Genomic DNA, 17,699 nt, shown 5'->3' on the forward strand with positions numbered 1-17,699 from the left:
CCCCAACCAAAAACCAACCAGTTGCCTCCGATTGGAGCTTCCCGCAGGCTTTCGCGCTGAGCGAGGAGTGGGGAAGGCGTAGTTCTCGGGGCCGGTGGGGGCCGGGATCCCGTCACCATCACCACCTCCCGAGGGGTCTTTCGGGAGCGCTCCCGCGGGCCCCGCAGGAGCCGGTGACAGTCCTAGGTGAGCGCCGAGAGCAGAGAAAGCGCCGAGCGCGTCCACAAAGAGCCCGGGCCGCCCCTCGCGCTAAGGCACGGCGGCCCTAGCGGCGGGCGCAGAAGGAAGGACTGGACGGAAGCGGCGGCGGCTGGCGGGTGGCCGGGGTCGCGGGCCGGGGAGCGGCCCGGGAGGCCGGCGGGGAGCCCACGGGTTGGGAGGCCCGCAGCCCGCGCCGCCGCCGCCGCCTCCGCCGCCGCCCCAGCCGCGTGCGCGCGCGGCCGCATCAGCTGAGCGCGCGGCGCGTGTCACGTGGTGCGCGTGTCGAAGGTCACGGCGCGCTCACAATGGAGCTCTCGGAGTATGTGCAGAAAGGCTTCCAGATGCTGGCCGATCCCGGCTCCTTCGACTCCAACGCGTTCACGCTTCTCCTCCGGGCGGCTTTCCAGAGCCTGCTGGACGCCCAGGCGGACGAGGCCGTGTTAGGTAAGCCGCTGGGCTCTGAGCTGGATCGGCCTGGGTGGAGGGGCGCTCGGAGAAGAGGAGCGAGATGGAGCGAGAAGGGGAAAGCCCCGGGAAGAGGAAGTCTCCGGGGTTTGCCCTTCGCTCCGGACGGAGTGTGGGGATGTGGCTCTGCCAGAACCCACATCGGACCCTGAGCATTGTTCTCTCCCCAGTTGGCACCTGCACACAGCCAGCTACACGTTCCTGGCCTGATTTCCCCTCCCAGGCTCTTTGTTCCTTTGTAAAGCCGGTGTTCAAGTCTTGTTTGTGGCCTAAACATCTAAGGTTTTCAGCCTGGTCTGGGGCAAAGGCTGTTTGACACTTGGACTTCATCAGGGCAGCTCCCTGCAATTCAAGCTTTCAGTGCTAGGTTGACGAAGGTTTTAAAGGGTCTGCTTCCAAAGTAATTACTACGTCAAATAGTGTTGACATTTTTCATCTTAGAGAATACCTCAAGATCCTCTGATCATTCCAACACTCTAGTTCAATATGTTTTGCACAGGTTCCACGCCTAGACCCTTAAAATATGGTGCATAATGTTTTGTTCTGCACTAGTTATCAGGAGGCGAGTCTCTTATAAGTGGTCGGGTCAGTGATTGCGGAGTGCGGTGTCAGTATGGATGGAGGCATATTTTAAGACAGATCGCTATTACATGATTTTCTTAAATATAAATATCTCAACAATTCAAATTTTTTTCCTGTAGTTTCACGAGCTAAACACGTGTACAAAAAGATGAAAGTGGAAGTTCTTTAAACGAAAATAGTAACCGCCACCTGGTTAATCTCAAAAAAAAAAAAAAAAAGAAAGGATGGCTGTCGAAACCTGAAAATATTTTGAAAATTGTATTTTATATTCTGAACTCGTTCCCTCTCCCCCACCTCCATGTGTTAATGTCCATGGAGCCAGTTAGCATAAAATTAATCTTTAGAAGGAAAGTTTATTCATTCTTAAATTTACACCATATAAAATATTTATCTTCTTATTTTCCTCGGAATTTACTCCATCTTTAGAGTGACCACTGTATATTTTACTCTAGGACTATGTTTTTTAAAAAATAAGAGTATTAAGGTAAAGTAAAAGAAGGTAATTTGACCAGGTAATTGCATAATTATTGATGTGTGATCTTTATTGTTTTGCCATTGACCATGTTGCACATCTCATTTACTTATAATTTCCAGTCCTTATAGTTGAATTCTTCTTGTTATCTTGTTAGAGAGGGTTCTTTACCCAAATTAAAATCCCTTTTTAGAAACAGGACTATAAAGAATTTATTGTCACAGGCATCACTGGCAATTAATTTATTTTAGATCACCCAGACTTGAAACATATCGATCCAGTGGTTTTAAAACATTGTCATGCAGCAGCTGCAACTTACATACTGGAGGCTGGAAAGCAAAGAGCTGACAAATCAACTCTAAGGTACAGGATTTATTTAAATATCCATTTGTTTTCAAATAGTACCTTTATGATTCCAATTTCAGTTTTTAAAATGGAGACTAAACTTAGGCTTTTTTTTTTCTTTAGCACTTATCTAGAAGACTGTAAATTTGACAGCGAGAGAATAGAATTGTTTTGCACGGAATATCAGGTTACTTACTTAAATTTTTAAAAATTAACAATTACTATTTTTCTTCTACTCTGTTTGCAAAGACATATTTTCTTTCTTTTTTTTCCTCCCAGAATAATAGGAATTCCCTAGAAATCCTACTGGGAAGGTAGGTCCTGTATAAGGTGTCAAGCTGAGCTACTTTTTACTTGCAGGTGTGAATGGAGAGTGTTGGTGTGAAACAAAACAGGACAAAAAAACGGGATCTAGACCAAAAGAAAAGGGGCTAAAGGGCAAGTGAAACAATTGCAGTTAAGCTAATGTTTTTAAAGATAAAGCTTATGGAGATAATTTTTAAAATGCTCTTTACTCTTCAGAACTTGAAAATAAAGTTTAACAATGTTTTAAATTCAGAATGGATTAAAATAGTGTGTGTGGTGGGGAGGTGATAGACACCATTGTTGGTGAAGATAAATACTAAAAGTTTTCCTGTAGCTATTATGTACAAAATTATCATTGTATCTTTCAGTATAGGCAGATCTTTCCCTCATATAACTGATGTTTCTTGGCATTTGGAATATCAGATAAAGGTAAAGTTTAACAAACTGTTTTCTAGGGGAACTTAGGGAACTTTTAAAAAAAAATAAGAGTTAAAGACTGAAATCAATGTGTTGTGTTGTTTTAGACCAATCAACTTGATAAGATGTACAGACCTGCATATTTGGTGACCTTAAATGTAGAGGTATTTATACATAAGCCCTGTCTAAAAATTAAATGTGTAATGAAATTTAAAATTTCCTTGATTTAAATAAACAGCATTTTTTTCTTCCCTAGAACACTGATTCCCGATCCCACCCAGAGATTAGTTTTAGTTGCAACATGGAACAATTACAGGTACAGTATTAGGATCTGTGAATATGCCTACCTTTTTACAGATTTTTAATTGAGAATTATGCCTATGTAAAGTTCAAAAGAAAATTAACCATCTGTCAGTAGATAATGAAGGTTGGTTAAGGATTTAATGGTGAGGGGGCTTCAAAAGCAATATTTTAAGGTAGGCTTCGCTTTTGAAATTACGATGTTACTAACAGAATTGGTCTGCATTTGCTGTTCCCTCCAATTAAAATAAACTTGTATAGTGTTGAGTGTAAATTCCTTCTATTTGTGATAAGTGTGAGCCAATAGGACAAAGCAAAAGGAAGAGCTTGGCTTTGAAAATGTCTTCTTTGCTTTCAGAAATTGAATTAAACTCTCAAAACATGATTTTTAAACAGTAGTTGTAAATGACTTTTTATAAAGGAGCAAGTATAAAAAATTCTTAAACTGTTTATATTGCCAGTGTAAGACTGGGGAAATTAAAAATTACATTGATTAATGGACATGACAACGAATTTATTTCTTACCACTTAAAAAAATGAAGGTCATTGCTTGAAATTTTGATGAGATTGAATTTTTCAAAAGGGATCTCCTGCAGAGTCGTTTTAATGTAACCATTAATCAAACTTTAAACTTTCAAAAGATGTGAATACAGCATAATCTTTGTTAGATAACTTGAGAAATTTTAATTTTGATATACTTCGCCTGTTCAGAGGATTCAGTTAGAAACTATATCTCACATCTGAGGGCAAGCAGCCCATTTGAAGATGAGATATTTTAGAGGAAAACTTTCTATTGACCTTCTTTTAATTTTTTACATCTTTTATATTTTAGAAGAAAACCTTCTTTTGATAGTGGTTTGTCAAAGGTTTAAAATCTTTGTGAATTTTAAACTTGTTTAGAAAGTGTCCCCCGACTCTTTTCTTGCATCTTTCTCAAAGTTGGATACTTCTTTCTTGTGTTTTTATCCTATAAACGATTCATCATACACATCTTCAGGACTTAGTAGGGAAACTTAAAGATGCTTCGAAAAGCCTGGAAAGAGCAACTCAGTTGTAATTTGGGGAAGTTAACGATCTGCCCCGGTCTAGAGGAAGACCAGGAACGCCTTGCCTCCGCCGAACCATCGTTTCTGCGAGCTGGATGTCTTCCTTTTCAGGAGAACAAATTTTTTCTTTTGGATTTGTGTCACTCATCAATTTTGACACTTTTTCTTTTACACTTGTGAAAGGGTTAAGAGGGAAAGTCTGCCTAAGTATTTGAATCATCTTTAGTATTATCCGTACACTGATCATATTTGATCTTTTCCAAGTCTTCCAAAAGGAAGCAGACAGTATTATATTCTGAATAAATAAGTTGTTCCCACTAAAGAGTGCTGAGAGTTTGTTTGGATTTGAGTTTGTTAATTATTACTTTGAAAACGCAGACACGATTGGCGTTAACTTTTAACGATCGCCTCTTCTCAGGATTAAAGTTAAGCGTAGTGGGAAAGGATGCGATCTTCGGGGTTGCCTTAAGACCCCAGCTTCGGGACGTGGGGAAAGGGCGCGGTCGCCCCGCGCCGGGAGCTGGCCCGTCCCGTTACCTGTGCCCGAGGGCTCGCCCGCAGCCCGACCCTCGCCCGTGGGGCTCCGGAGGCCCGGCCCGGCCGGCCCCGCGCGGAGCCCCTGCCCGGAGCGAGCGGCTGCCCGCGCGCGCCCCGCCTCGGCCACTGGCGGGCGGGGAAGGGGGCCGGCGCGGCCGCGGGAAGACTGGGGCGGGCGCTGTTGTTTCCGCGAGCCCAACTCGGTCGCAGGTTCCGCGCCGCGGCGCCGGAGTCTGGGCCGCAGCCCGTGGGGCCGAGCGGGGGGCGGCGGCCGGGCGATCTCCTCGGCTGGAGCCCGCGGACGTGTGCACCGCGGGCGGAGGCGGGCGGCGGCAAGAAAGAAATAACGGGGGGTGGGGTGGGCTGAACTGCTTGCGGGGCCGGAGCGATGCCCGCGCCGAGAGCAGGGTGGCGCGTGTGGCGCTGTGGAGAAATGTCTCCGCAGCCGCGCCAGCGCCGCCGCCGCGCCGAGCGAGGGGGAGGGGGCCGGGTCGCGCTGCTCCGAGGGGAGGGGGCGGCCGCGGGCCCGACTACACCGACACTAATTCCCAGGCCGCCCTTAAGGAATGAGGGGAGCACGTGACCCGGTGGGGGGGCGGCGGGGGGAGGGGGCGGGCGGACTCTGAGCCATTTTGGAGCCGGTGTCAGTTTCCACTCTGCCTTCAGCGGTGCTTTTTTTTTTTCCACCCTCCCCTCCCCCTCCTCAGCCTTCCTCCCCTCCCCCTGCCTCTCCGCACGCACACACACGGCGCCCCCCACCCCCCTCCTCCCCCCACGGCAACTATGAAATAATAATCGTAGTATTAAAGGCAGAGATCGGGGCGAGACAATGGGGATGTTGGCGAGGGAGCCCCGATCCGGATTAGAAACACCTCCCAGCCCCGCAGAATAATACTGATCGCGCCCCCTCCGCGCGCTCCCTCCCCCGAGTGCGGAGCGGGAGGAGGCGGCGGCGGCCGAGGAGGAGGAGGAGGCCCAGGAGGAGGAGGCGTTGGAGGCCGAGGAGGAGGAGGAGGAGGCCGCGGAGGAGGAGGCCGAGGCGGAGGAGGAGGAGGAGGCCGGGCTCGGGAGGCAGCATGAGCCGAGCGCGGCGGCCGCGGCTCCTCTCGGCTGCGCTCGTTGCCCATTGACAGCAGCGTCTGCAGCTCGCTTCAAGATGGCCGCTTGGCTCACATTCATTTTCTGCTGAACGACTTTTAACTTTCATTGTCTTTTCCGCCCGCTGCGATCGCTTCTCACCGGCTGCTTTTTCCGGGTACGTAGGAGGCGAGGCGCCTCCGGGACGGGGCCTGGGGGCGGCGGGGGTCGCGCCGGGCTCGGACCGGCCGCCGGTGGACTGGGAGCGGCCCCCCCGCGCCTCGCCCGCGCCGGCCGGGAGGGCGCTGACAGCGTGGGCGCCGAGCCCCGCGCCGCCGCCGCCCGCCGCCCGCCGGCCCCGCGCGCCGCCCGGCCCCGCGCGCCGCCCGCGCCCGCGAGCGCGCGCCCGCCGCCGCCCGCCGACTCCCGCGGCGCCGGGACCGACCCGCAGCCCGCGCCGCCGCCGCCAGCCGGCCTCGGCGCCGCTCCAGCCGCCGCCCGCTCCAGCCCGGACGCGCCGCGCGCGGCCCCACGTTTTAGTTCCTTTCTCCCCCGAGCGTCCCTCTACACCCTCGCGACGCACATGGCCCCCGAGAAGAACACTTCTATTTGCAGCTTCTGCGGCTCTCCCGGCCACGGCGCCTTTTGTTGAGAGGTAGATTTTGATGAAACGGGGACGGGTGCCTGAAATCGGGAGCTGCTTGGGTCAAGTGGCTTCCCTCCTCTCCCGAAGAAAGGGCTTTGGAGGGGTTTAAACAGCCAGAGAACGCCCCCATTTTATAGGGACGGGTTGCGTGGGGGGCAGCGATCCCGCCAAGGTGGATGTTAGGCTGGTGAGAGCCCGAACAAAAATGTTATTAACTTAAGTTGGAGGGACACTTGTGAGAAATTGGATGGCTTGTAAGATGGCGGTTCCCAGTTGTTTCCAAGGTCTCCTGCGTTTGTGTTTAAAATGGTAAAGTTTTCAAGGTGTTATTTGTTGGGAGTCTTGGATAAGTTCTTCAAACATTACTTGGGACGTGCTCACTGGGAAGTGGGCATTTCAAATTTGGAGCTTTTTTTGGAGTGATGATGGTGAGTGGACGTTAGTCTTGCAAGAGGTTTCCTCTCTTTCTTTCTTTTTTCCTCTTTTTGTTTTTTTCTCTCTCAGAGACTACAGTTTTTCTCTCAACCTCTAGTATGGGATGCACTTAGAATCATGACTCAAGTCCACAACGTTTTACAGGTTTGGTAAATGTCAGCTTAGGTCATGTGGTGAGGAGATGCTTTGGAAAACGAGCACTAAAAAGTTGATGGCATATGTTTACGCAGTCTTTTGGGTTTGACAGCCGTATAGCATGATCTTTTTCCCAAAGATTTACAGTTAATAATTGGAAGTAAACAAGTATAGAGACTTTGATCATTCCCAATTGCAATAAAAGGATTTAGTGGGCTTAGTGGTCACGGTTCAGTATTTGAAATACAAGCATGTATTAACCCCTTCCCTTAAAGTAGGCAAAATTCTGGGCATATTATTCAAATCCAAGTGTAGGTTGGTAATGCCTAGAATGTTATGAGTAGTTCAACCTATATTTTATAGGAAGCTTAACCCCCAAGTTCTGGAAACATATTATATGCTACGCTATAGTCTTGAAACCTAAGGATGCCAATTGTTAACAGCATATGCTAACTTATGAGACTACATTAACATTTGAGTTTTATTTTAAGTAGAATCCCTTAGAGGTTGATTTTGTGGGCAAACATATATTTTTTTAATATTTGAGTTCATTCCCATACATCTGCCCCAAAGTGCAAAGGTGTTTGAAATAACCTACTTGTGTAAATTTACACCTGGTATCTTTAAAGCCATATAAGTCACTGTGTATGCATGTGTGTATGTATACACACACATATACACACGCTTCTGTAAGAAAAGTGAGCATTTAGTTGTACTTGAAAAATCCATTAATGTTCTACCATCAAGTCCTTGGATGTGCATTAAGTGCCCCCAAAGGTAAAATTCTCCCTAGAAGTCAAGTTAACCCAAAGTTTACCCATACTTGTATTGGCCTGGGAGCCCCAACTGGGGTTATGGAGTTCATTTGCATGTGTTAGATTGCAATAGTCAAGCTGATTGTTAACATAAGAACTTGCTTCTGTTTTCCTTCATTTTGACATTACTGGTGTTAGGCCTCCAACTAAAGTGACAGCCCCAACTGAGTATGTTATAATGGCAAGTTTAAACTATTGAGTATTTTTTCCATTGTATGTTTGGTGCATTTTTGCTTGCTTAACTGGCAGTTCTGTGGTGGAACCTAGAAGGTTTTCCTTTCTAAGGTGCAAGAGATTGTTTCTGAAACCTTATCAAGCATGTCAGATGTTTTGGAAGTCTTCATTAGGTTCCCAGTACTTTCAAGTGGTATATAAAGATAAAGAACTGATTCTTATACAAGTAACAAAGTGGTATTTACTAGCATTATAAATGGTTATAGGGTTGTGGTCAAATTCTTGTGAATTGAAGTAGAGGAGTTGTGTGAATTAAGACTTAAAATGAATTTGAAAGGGTTTTGGTCAAGTACATGAGACTTAAACGTTCAAAGCCAACCAGTAGATAACCTTTCACTGAGGTCTGATTGTTCTGTGTGTTAATATTTGTGTTTGTCTGGTGTTGATTTTATGTAAAGTAGAGGAGAAATAAAGGCAGCTGTTTTTATTGATGCCCCTTCCTGAACTTCATGATCGGTGGCATTAGTGTGATGTGCTTTTGCAAGGGGACAGAAGTATCACCTTGCTAACTATCTTTCTAGTAAAGGTCCTGCTGTTTCATAAGGAGAGTTTTCTTTGAGAACCAAGAAGACTTGTCTTTAATCACCAAGTACAATAGAATTAAATATTGCTACTCTTTAGGGACACTGCTCCATCCACAACTCCTCTGTAATCCCACTTAGATTTATATTAACAATATGTTGACAATATTCCTCTAAACAAGTCATCCAAAGATAACTGAGGAGTCACACATGACGTTTTCTGGTTGAAGTCACTGGTTGCCACTGTGGTCACTTTTCATAAAAGAGGCTTTGTTTTGTTTTTACCGGTTTTTTTTGTTGTGTGTGTGTGTTTTTTTTTAGTACTCTAAAACTTTTAGTTTCAGCCATTGAGCTGTGTTGATTAGTATTTCCCTCTCCTGCATTAAAATTCCCTGAGAATTAAAACCTCAGATGCATCTTCAAGTTTCACAAGTTCCTAGATTTCTGTTCAAGGCAGCTTTGAGAATGTGCTTCAGATAAGTCTGGAAGCTTAGTCTTATTTCAGATTCTGAAATGAATGAAGTGGGAGTAAGAAATGCATTTTTCAAGCATACTGCACGAAGTAATTGACTTCCCTGATTGTCCGCTATTGTATTGTTGCTGACAGTTCCCCACCGTGACTTTTCTATAACATACGATATCTGTTGGGAATAGCATTTCATTGTGTGGGGTTTGCATGGAGGTGAGGCTGAGAAAATGACATTTGTTTTTCTCTGCTCTCGGTGCTCTGGGTTGACAAGGTGTTGATTTAGCGTTGGGAATGGGCTGGTCACATGGTTCTTTACTTATTGTCACTGCCATCGATTCAGGTAGTTTTTCTTGCCTCTATCCAGCATAGCTCAGGTAAAACACAAGGCTTTGCCCACTTCTTGTCTGCTATGAAACAGATTTCAGTTTTCAGCCTTTCCAAAACTTTGTATCGCTCATCCTAATCTACAGAAGAACTTCCTATTAGAGAAGAAAGCTTTAAAGAGTTTCAGTTCAATAAACATCTCTGCAATTTGAGCCCTGACGGTTTCGGGCTAAGTGCACAGTTGGCAATTCTCAAAAGATCCCTTCATGAAATTTTTGACCTAGTGATTGCTAACAGGAGAGACCGAAAGAGTCAAGATCTGAAAGAAGCTCTTCGCGCCGAGTCGACGTGGAAAGAGGCCCCCAAGAGTGTCCGAAATGGCCGGAGTGCGGTTTGCATTTTCCTTTACCACTGCACGCTCCGGGGTCCCCCAGGCTGTCTGCCGGGTCGCCTCGGGCCAGAATCCTGCTCCCCAGCGCGGCGGGCCTCGTGGGGCCGCCCCACCCCCGCGCTGCGCGCCCGCACCCCACCCCGCCCCCGCGCGGCCCCGCCCCCGCGCCGTGCCGGCCCCTCCCCCGCGCCCGCCGCTGCCGCCGCCCGGCAGCCCCGCACGCCCGCCGAAGCTACGGGCTCGGCCCGGCTCCGCGCGGAGTTGCAGCGGTGGCCGGATGCCAAGTGTAAGTGTAAGTTGCTATGGAAACCCCGACAGAGGCGAGTTCCGAATCCGGAGCGAGACGGAGCCCCGGGCGCCGCCGGATCCGCCCCTCCGCATCCCGGCCCCCCGGCCCCCGGGCGTCCGCGCGCTCAGGCCCCAGCGCGAGGCCGACTCGAGGTGCTTCTCCTGCGGCCCCAGCACCCAGCTCCGGAAATGCCAGGGATGCAGATAGAGCAGAATTTGCTTTCCCTTTGTATCGCGTCAAAACGTGCCTGGTTCTGGTTGCCGGAACCGCTTAAAACAACCAGAACCCCTGGGAAGCCAGGGCATGCTCCTGGATTTTCGATCGAAGATCCATAAGGAAGTTTTACCCTAAATTTGGAGTCCTGGAACAAGCCCTAGCGGTTGGTAAATATCTGCGGGGAGCGTGTAGCGTCTGCAGCAGCCGTGGGGCTGCTGGGCTGGAGGACAAATGGAAGAAAGAGACCCGAATGCTCTCAGCTCCCAGCCCCCACCCCAGACCTTTTCTTCTCCCTCCTGGAATGACCTGAGGAACCAGAGATTACTTTTCTTGGATCCTTTTTCACCTTTTCTGTAGAACTGATTGAGGTCTGATCAGTGAATTCTTTCTGTAGAAGACGTTGGGACAGTCCAGCTGCACAGTGTTAAACGAGTTTTATGAACTCCTTCAGCATTTCAGAGCATATAGTTACTGGGAGTTGGAGATAATCTCGAATCTCTTTCTGTGAATTATGGCCAATATTTCTTTGTCTTGCAGGATCTTTTATCAAGCAGAAATGCATCGAACAACCAGAATCAAGATCACTGAGCTAAATCCCCACCTAATGTGTGTGCTTTGTGGAGGGTACTTCATTGATGCCACAACCATAATAGAATGTCTACATTCCTGTAAGTACACAGTTTTAGACCTTTTCTTGTGTCGTGTATATTTAACATCTTGTCCTGAAATTTGAAAACTAACAATTCCCACTGTCCTTGAGAATGTTGGTACAAAATGAAGAAGTTGTTTTCCGCTCTTGCATTTAGTGACTTTTTGTTAATGCATATTTAATAAAATACTGTATAAATATAAATTGTATAAGTGTTCTCAGGATATTAACTGAATTTGTTTATTTAATTAGAAATGCCTTTTGGTATTTACCATTTTGTTACTACTAGTTCTCTATTTCTGACACACTAATTTTATTGCTTAGCATCTACTTCCTGAACTTTAAAAAATTTGTGTTTTTATTTCTAGTCTGTAAAACGTGTATTGTGCGTTACCTGGAGACCAGCAAGTATTGTCCTATCTGTGATGTCCAAGTTCACAAGACCAGACCACTACTGAATATAAGGTAGGAAAATGTTTAAAAACATTGTTTGTAATTGCATAATTATTGAATTTAGTGTTTATTTCTTCACACAAAATTTACCCTTCAGTCACCGTCTAATGCGTGTACTTTGTAGAGGAGGATAGCCCTTAATTTCTTGGCCATTTTAATGATGACTAACTTTAAACAGAGTTCAGTATTATTCAAGGGATTTTAAGATTTTTTAAAATCATTTTTAAAAATGGAATTAGTTCTCCATTTTTGCATTGCTTTATTGACCTTGTGACAGGCAAGAGTGCATGTGTTTAAACTGCTTCCATTCTCTCCTCTTTGTTCTCTTTCATATTAGCTAATTCAGTAATTTGGAAGGCACACTTTTCTTGACTTAGTGAAATGTGAAGAATTTATTAGTGAGTATAAAATAGAGTATTCTACTAATTAAAAAACAGTGCTACTACATAAAGAAGTTTTATCATAATTATCATGTTGATGTAGTTATAGACAGTGTTACAATCAAGTAAAATACTATAACAGAGAAAACAAAGAATGTTTAAAAACTTAATAAACATTTTTAGTTTTTGCTATATTAGTTGATAGTTTATTTTCTAATTTATTCTTTTTCAGGTCAGATAAAACTCTTCAAGATATTGTATACAAATTAGTTCCAGGGCTTTTCAAAAGTGAGTAACTTGCTTAAAAATGAATTTTTAAAAAGTATTTATCAGTTTTACCTGCTATGTTTAAGTCTTTTTTTTCCTCCTCTTTAGATGAAATGAAGAGAAGAAGGGATTTTTATGCAGCTCATCCTTCAGCTGATGGTAAACTCTTTAGAGGGGGAAAGACATTTTATTTGGAGGGAGAACTTATCCAGTAAATTATTAAAATTAAGCTTAAAAGTACCAATTCCATTCTTCTATATGTATAATATTTAATTAAATACTTAATTCTTAAAAATTGAATTTAAAAATGTCTTTATAGCTGCCAATGGCTCTAATGAAGATAGAGGAGAAGTTGCAGATGAAGATAAGAGAATTATAACTGATGATGAAATAATAAGTTTATCCATTGAATTCTTTGACCAGAACAGGTAAATTCTTTAGGAAATGTGTTTTATGCTAATATATTTATTAGATACATTGTTTGCCTAATAAATTATCTGTTTCTTAGATTGGATCGGAAAGTAAATAAAGACAAGGAGAAATCTAAGGAGGAGGTATGTTCCATGATACAAAAACACATAGAAGATGCATTGTTTGGATTCTAGATTTTATGAGGGTGTATGTTGCTCTTTAGCATATCCTAGGGTCAGATGTTGCTATCAAATAGAAGAAAATCATCACGTTTGTTGTTTAAGAGTGATCTGTATTCAATAGTTACTAGATAGAATTTATCTTATATATGATTACTCTTCTTACAAAATATTTTCAGTAATTAATGTTTAATGCTTTGATGTACTGAAGGAATCTGTTCATTTAGTATTTATAATAATAGCAAACTCAAAGTATAGCTGAGAACTTAGTCAAATCTCAGCTTTGGTATTCGTACCTTTTGTCATACTCAGACATCTATTTTTTTTGACTTTAAAAAAAAAATCTTAAAGTTAGGAATTTTAAAAAATTATTTTTTTAAATATACTCTTAGGTGAATGATAAAAGGTATTTACGATGCCCAGCAGCAATGACTGTGATGCACCTAAGAAAGTTTCTCAGAAGTAAAATGGACATACCTAATACTTTCCAGGTATCTACTTTATAGTCTTCATGCATTCTATGTAAATCTTTAAAAAAAAATTTCAATGACATTTTTCTTTTTGGATTCTAAACCCAAAAAAGCAACGGAATTTTTTTTTTAATTTAGTACTTTATTTGGAAATCGCTCTTAAAATATTTGGTATGGATTCTGTTTTATGCTGTGAAAACAAATCCCTTACTAATTTCAAGAAATGTTTTCCCTCATTTGAAGTTTCCAGAGGGATTCTTTCTTTGTCCAAATGTTTGGAGAAAATGTTTTTTAAATGCATTTTTGGATTCTATTTAGGTGGCCAAAAAAATCTAGATTTACCATCATTCTTTGTGACACTTAATAATTGAAGTGTTGTTTTTCAACAGATTGATGTCATGTATGAAGAGGAACCTTTAAAGGATTACTATACACTAATGGACATTGCCTACATTTATACCTGGAGAAGGGTAAGTAGCGTACCTGATGCTCGCAGGTTATTTTTGTAGACTGTACTTAAAGATCTAAGACTGATTTTTTTTTTCCTCTTAACTTTATAGAATGGTCCGCTTCCTTTGAAATACAGAGTTCGACCTACTTGTAAAAGAATGAAGATCAGTCATCAGAGAGATGGACTGACAAACGCTGGAGAACTGGAAAGTGACTCTGGGAGTGACAAGGCCAACAGCCCAGCAGGAGGTATTCCCTCCACCTCTTCTTGTTTGCCCAGCCCCGGCACTCCAGTCCAGTCTCCTCATCCTCAGTTTCCTCACATTTCCAGCACTATGAATGGAACCAGCAGCAGCCCCAGCGGTAACCACCAATCTTCTTTTGCCAATAGACCTCGAAAATCGTCAGTAAATGGGTCGTCAGCAACTTCATCTGGTTGATACCTGAGACTGTTGAGGAAAAAAATTTTAAACCCCTGATTTATATAGATATCTTCATGCCATTACAGCTTTATAGATGCTAATACATGTGACTATCGTCCAATTTGCTTTCTTTTGTAGTGACGTTAAATTTGGCTATAAAAGATGGACTAGATGTGATATTCATATGGACGTTAATTGAAAAGAAAGATTATTCTCGAAAGAATTGATTTCTGAGAAAGCAGGCAAGATGTTTTTCTGTGTGTTAGGACAGATGTGAAATGGTTTCTGTAACCATTGTTTGGATTTGAAAATCTTCTGCAGTGGATATAAACATTGGGCCATAGTTTGTTAATCTCAACTAACGCCTACATTACATCCTCCCTGATTGTTCTTGTTATTATGCTGTTTTGTGAACCTGTAGAAAACAAGTGCTTTTTATCTTGAAATTCAACAAATGGAAAGAATATGCATAGAATAATGCATTCTATGTAGCCATGTCACTGTGAATAACAATTTCTTGCATATTTAGCCATTTTGATTCCTGTTTGATTTTTACTTCTCTGTTGCTATGCGAAACCGATCAAAGGAAAGTAAACTTCAGTTTTACAATCTGTAATCCTGAAAGCGGGTACTACCGTTTATTTTACTGACTTGTTTAAATGATTCGCTTTTGTATGAATCAGATGGCATTATGCTTATTGTACAATGCCATATTGGTATACGACATAACAGGAAACAGTCTTGTATGATATATTTATAAATACTATAAAGAAAATATTGTGTTTCATGCATTCAGAGATGGTTGTTAAAATTCTCCCAACTGGTTCGACCTTTGCAGATACCTATGTTTGAGCCTTATCACCATAGGATATTTTTAATGTGGATATTTAATTCTAAATTTTGTTCCATTGGAAGCGATTGGCATATCGTAATACTGATTTTTCTCTAGTAATACCTGTTTACTTTTAAAATTAATAGTTGCATTAAAGAAAAACTTTGCACTAAGGAAATTGGAAATGCTTTCTTCATTTCCCATTGCTTATGATGGAATTAATGTGTTTTTAAAATGCATATTGATCGCTGTAATTCTAAAACAAATATTTTAAATAAACCAGCAAATTGCTGGAAGAAGGCATTTTATCTAAAATTATTTTAATATGTGGCGTAGTGAAAATTTCAAACTTAAGAATTGCTGTTACAGTTATAAACAGTGGAATATGCCCTCTCTGTAACGTCTGGAAATAGAAGCAATTTATTGTGAGCTTCTACAGGTATTAGTTTTTAAATACAGTGAGCATGTTGAATTTAAAGTATGAATATCCCCAACAATTTTCAGTTTGTGTTTTGCTTTGGTCGAACTTGTTCATCACCCATCAGTTATTTGTGAGGGTGTTTATTCTCTATGAATATTGTTTCATGTTTGTATGGGGAAATTGTAGTTAAACATTTCATTGTCCCCCGTCTGCAAAAGAAGCACAATTCTATTGCTCTGTCTTGCTTATAGTCATTAAATCATTACTTTTACATATATTGCTGTTACTTCTGCTTTCTTTAAAGATACAGTAAATGAAGTTTTATGAAACCACAAAATACATATATTTTTATTTTGACCTAAATTTGTACAGTCCCATTGTAAGTGTTGTTTCTAATGATAGATGTAAAATTAAATTTCATTTGTAATTGGAAAAATCCAATAAAAAGGATATTCATTTAGAAAATAGCTAAGACTTTAATAAAAATTTGATATGAAAAGCACAATGTGCAGAAGTTTTGGAAACCCTATTGTGGATTACAACAGGTAAAAGCTGAAGAACATCCATTGCTGTCTTAGTGATGTTGCTGAGAGTACATGCGTTGTTGTATAATTGCTTGAAAGCCCAATTGAAAGATGTATCTGTTTATTTACTCTACAATCTTTGAAGTAAAAGTTACCCATGTTTGCCAATTTGGGTGAATTTAACTTATTTTTCTAGGCTTTTCTTCTCAAGTTGTTCATGATGTTATCTAAGACAAGAAAAAAAAGTTAATGGAAGTTTCAAGTGATGTTTTTATTTTGGATATGACTGTGTATATAAAAAATGCAAAAGTATTTTTCAAAGGCTAAAAACTTAAAGTGCTAGTGGATTGTCATTTGACTTACACAAAACCAAGTCATAGGATCAACACAGAACTCAAAGATTTTACATCTCAACCTTTTTATGGACTTATTTTTGAAATTACTTAGTAAAGTATCAGATATTGCATTTATGGCTTACCTAACACTATTTCACCATATTTGAAAACATGTCCATTTATTTTGTTTGAAAGAGGAATTTCCCCCCTACTCAATTTGAAAATTGCTTAAGCTTTAAAGGCTATTTCAGCTAAAATTTGTCTTTTAATAAAACGAGAGTATAATGTTTTGTATTTTATAAGCAGCCATCACGGGTTTGACAATTAGGCTTTAAAACTTTTGCTGAACTACCACTTAAAATTTCAATGTTACAAAAACCCATATCAAAGCTGCTAACTTTGTAACTCTTAGCAGTCGAGGCAGGGTGCGTGAAAAGTCGGCTTTAAGTTTGGCTTTTGCTATTGAACAGTATTCTGGGATTCTATACCACAAAGTTAGAGCTAAAAATATTCCACAGAAAATGCCTAAATTGATTTCACAGATTTTGGCTTAAATGCAAAAAAAGAATGAGGCTGGTTGCTGTTGTATAAATAGTGATCTATCTTGCTTTACACATGCATACCACTTTACAAATACCTTTTTGCTTTTAAAATTGCCGGCCGTTAATTGCTCTGAGTTGAAAAAAAAAGTTGCCCTTCAGTTGACTTAACCTACCAACCATATTGCTTTGTTTCCTTATCCATATGTGCAAATGTTAGGACCTTTGGAGGTACAATGCAACAGGCAGAGTAAGCTGATAGGGGCTTTCCTTCATCCTTTCCTCTTATTCTTTTCCCAATATTGGAGTTGCAGTTCATTTGTGAAGTCTTTCCGTACACTCGTTGTATAGGCCTATCAAAAAGTTTTGTTATGAAACCTTAATAGCAATGTAAAAGGAATCCATGTGAAATACTACTTGCACTGGCCAAGAAGAAATGAAAATGTTTGGTTTTTGAGAAATAGCTTAATGGTAATCTTTGGAGGAGATGCGATTTTAATTTTAGAAACAATTTGCACATGGAACCTAGTCTCCTTTAGAATCCTGAGGTGAAGGAAGTGTTATTTTTGTTCATTTCTCTTTATATTTTAAAGGTTTTAAAGATATATCTTTTCCTTCTGACATTACCCTGGAATGACAGTTGGAAATTCTGATTCAGTTTGGTGCTCCATGAAATGGAGGCTCCATGTTATTTTGAAATACAATGATTGTTTCTTCCATACAGTTTTACTCGCCTTTTATCCAAAACAAAAGGTCTTGATGAAATTACATTTTAAAGGACCCTTAAAAAAAAAGTATATACCTTTAAGACTTCTAAGTTTCAAAGAGCACAGAACGCAGCTCCAACATAAGGCTCTTGGGTTAGATAAGGTCACTTCGCTTGAGGATGTTTCTTCAAGTAAAAAATGAACAGTACAACAGGTGATTATTTCTAAGGTCGCTTAAAAAAAAATCCGGATTCCTCCAAAATAAAACCTTGAATTAAACTGGGACCACAGAATTCAGATAGATGGGTTCTTTACAAGGAAGAGAAAGTATCACATATTAGAGCCTCCCAGTAGATCAGACTTGGGAAATGCCACCGCGAAGCCTGTCCATCTCCTTACAAATCTCAAGATCTCCCAGTTTTGATTATGAAAGTCTC

The 17,699-nt window shown here is 41.8% G+C and overlaps 2 protein-coding genes across 6 annotated transcripts; both read left to right on the top strand.

Moving 5' to 3' along the window:
- The first annotated feature begins 448 nt into the window (after positions 1–448).
- Positions 449–4,504, top strand: COMMD3 (COMM domain containing 3). Its single transcript, XM_079912315.1, has 8 exons — positions 449–645; positions 1,972–2,083; positions 2,189–2,252; positions 2,345–2,379; positions 2,740–2,800; positions 2,896–2,952; positions 3,045–3,104; positions 4,086–4,504. Exons 1-8 carry the CDS (start codon positions 507–509, stop codon positions 4,143–4,145), a joined length of 588 nt encoding a protein of 195 aa, XP_079768441.1. The 5' UTR covers positions 449–506; the 3' UTR covers positions 4,146–4,504.
- An 877-nt stretch (positions 4,505–5,381) lies between these two features.
- Positions 5,382–15,882, top strand: BMI1 (BMI1 proto-oncogene, polycomb ring finger). Of its 5 annotated transcripts, none has more exons than XM_079912310.1 (10): positions 5,382–5,926; positions 10,761–10,891; positions 11,241–11,337; positions 11,938–11,993; positions 12,081–12,131; positions 12,292–12,400; positions 12,481–12,526; positions 12,955–13,053; positions 13,422–13,502; positions 13,593–15,881. In XM_079912310.1, the coding sequence occupies exons 2-10, from the start codon at positions 10,780–10,782 to the stop codon at positions 13,920–13,922; spliced, it is 981 nt and encodes a 326-aa protein (XP_079768436.1). In that variant the 5' UTR covers positions 5,382–5,926; positions 10,761–10,779; the 3' UTR covers positions 13,923–15,881. The 5 variants fall into 5 exon arrangements, with proteins under 5 accessions (XP_079768436.1, XP_079768437.1, XP_079768438.1 ...); XM_079912311.1 differs by lacking the exon at positions 5,382–5,926 and adding an exon at positions 9,924–10,004 and having other exon boundaries at positions 13,593–15,882; XM_079912312.1 differs by lacking the exon at positions 5,382–5,926 and adding an exon at positions 9,932–10,010 and having other exon boundaries at positions 13,593–15,882.
- The last annotated feature ends 1,817 nt before the right edge of the window (positions 15,883–17,699 follow it).

This window comes from Stenella coeruleoalba (genome assembly GCF_951394435.1).
Source record: "Stenella coeruleoalba genome assembly, chromosome: 2".
NCBI classification, from domain to species: Eukaryota; Metazoa; Chordata; class Mammalia; order Artiodactyla; family Delphinidae; genus Stenella; species Stenella coeruleoalba.

Bases quoted from the DNA above. Each gene is read 5' to 3' on its own strand.
- COMMD3 (XM_079912315.1), top strand. From the start codon at position 507: ATGGAGCTCTCGGAGTATGTGCAGAAAGGCTTCCAGATGCTGGCCGAT. The intron at 2,084-2,188 runs GTACAGGATTTA...TTTTTTCTTTAG, and splicing joins GCTGACAAATCAACTCTAAG to CACTTATCTAGAAGACTGTA. The intron at 3,105-4,085 runs GTACAGTATTAG...ACACATCTTCAG, and splicing joins GCAACATGGAACAATTACAG to GACTTAGTAGGGAAACTTAA.
- BMI1 (XM_079912310.1), top strand. From the start codon at position 10,780: ATGCATCGAACAACCAGAATCAAGATCACTGAGCTAAATCCCCACCTA. The intron at 10,892-11,240 runs GTAAGTACACAG...TTTTATTTCTAG, and splicing joins AATAGAATGTCTACATTCCT to TCTGTAAAACGTGTATTGTG. The intron at 13,054-13,421 runs GTATCTACTTTA...GTTTTTCAACAG, and splicing joins ACATACCTAATACTTTCCAG to ATTGATGTCATGTATGAAGA.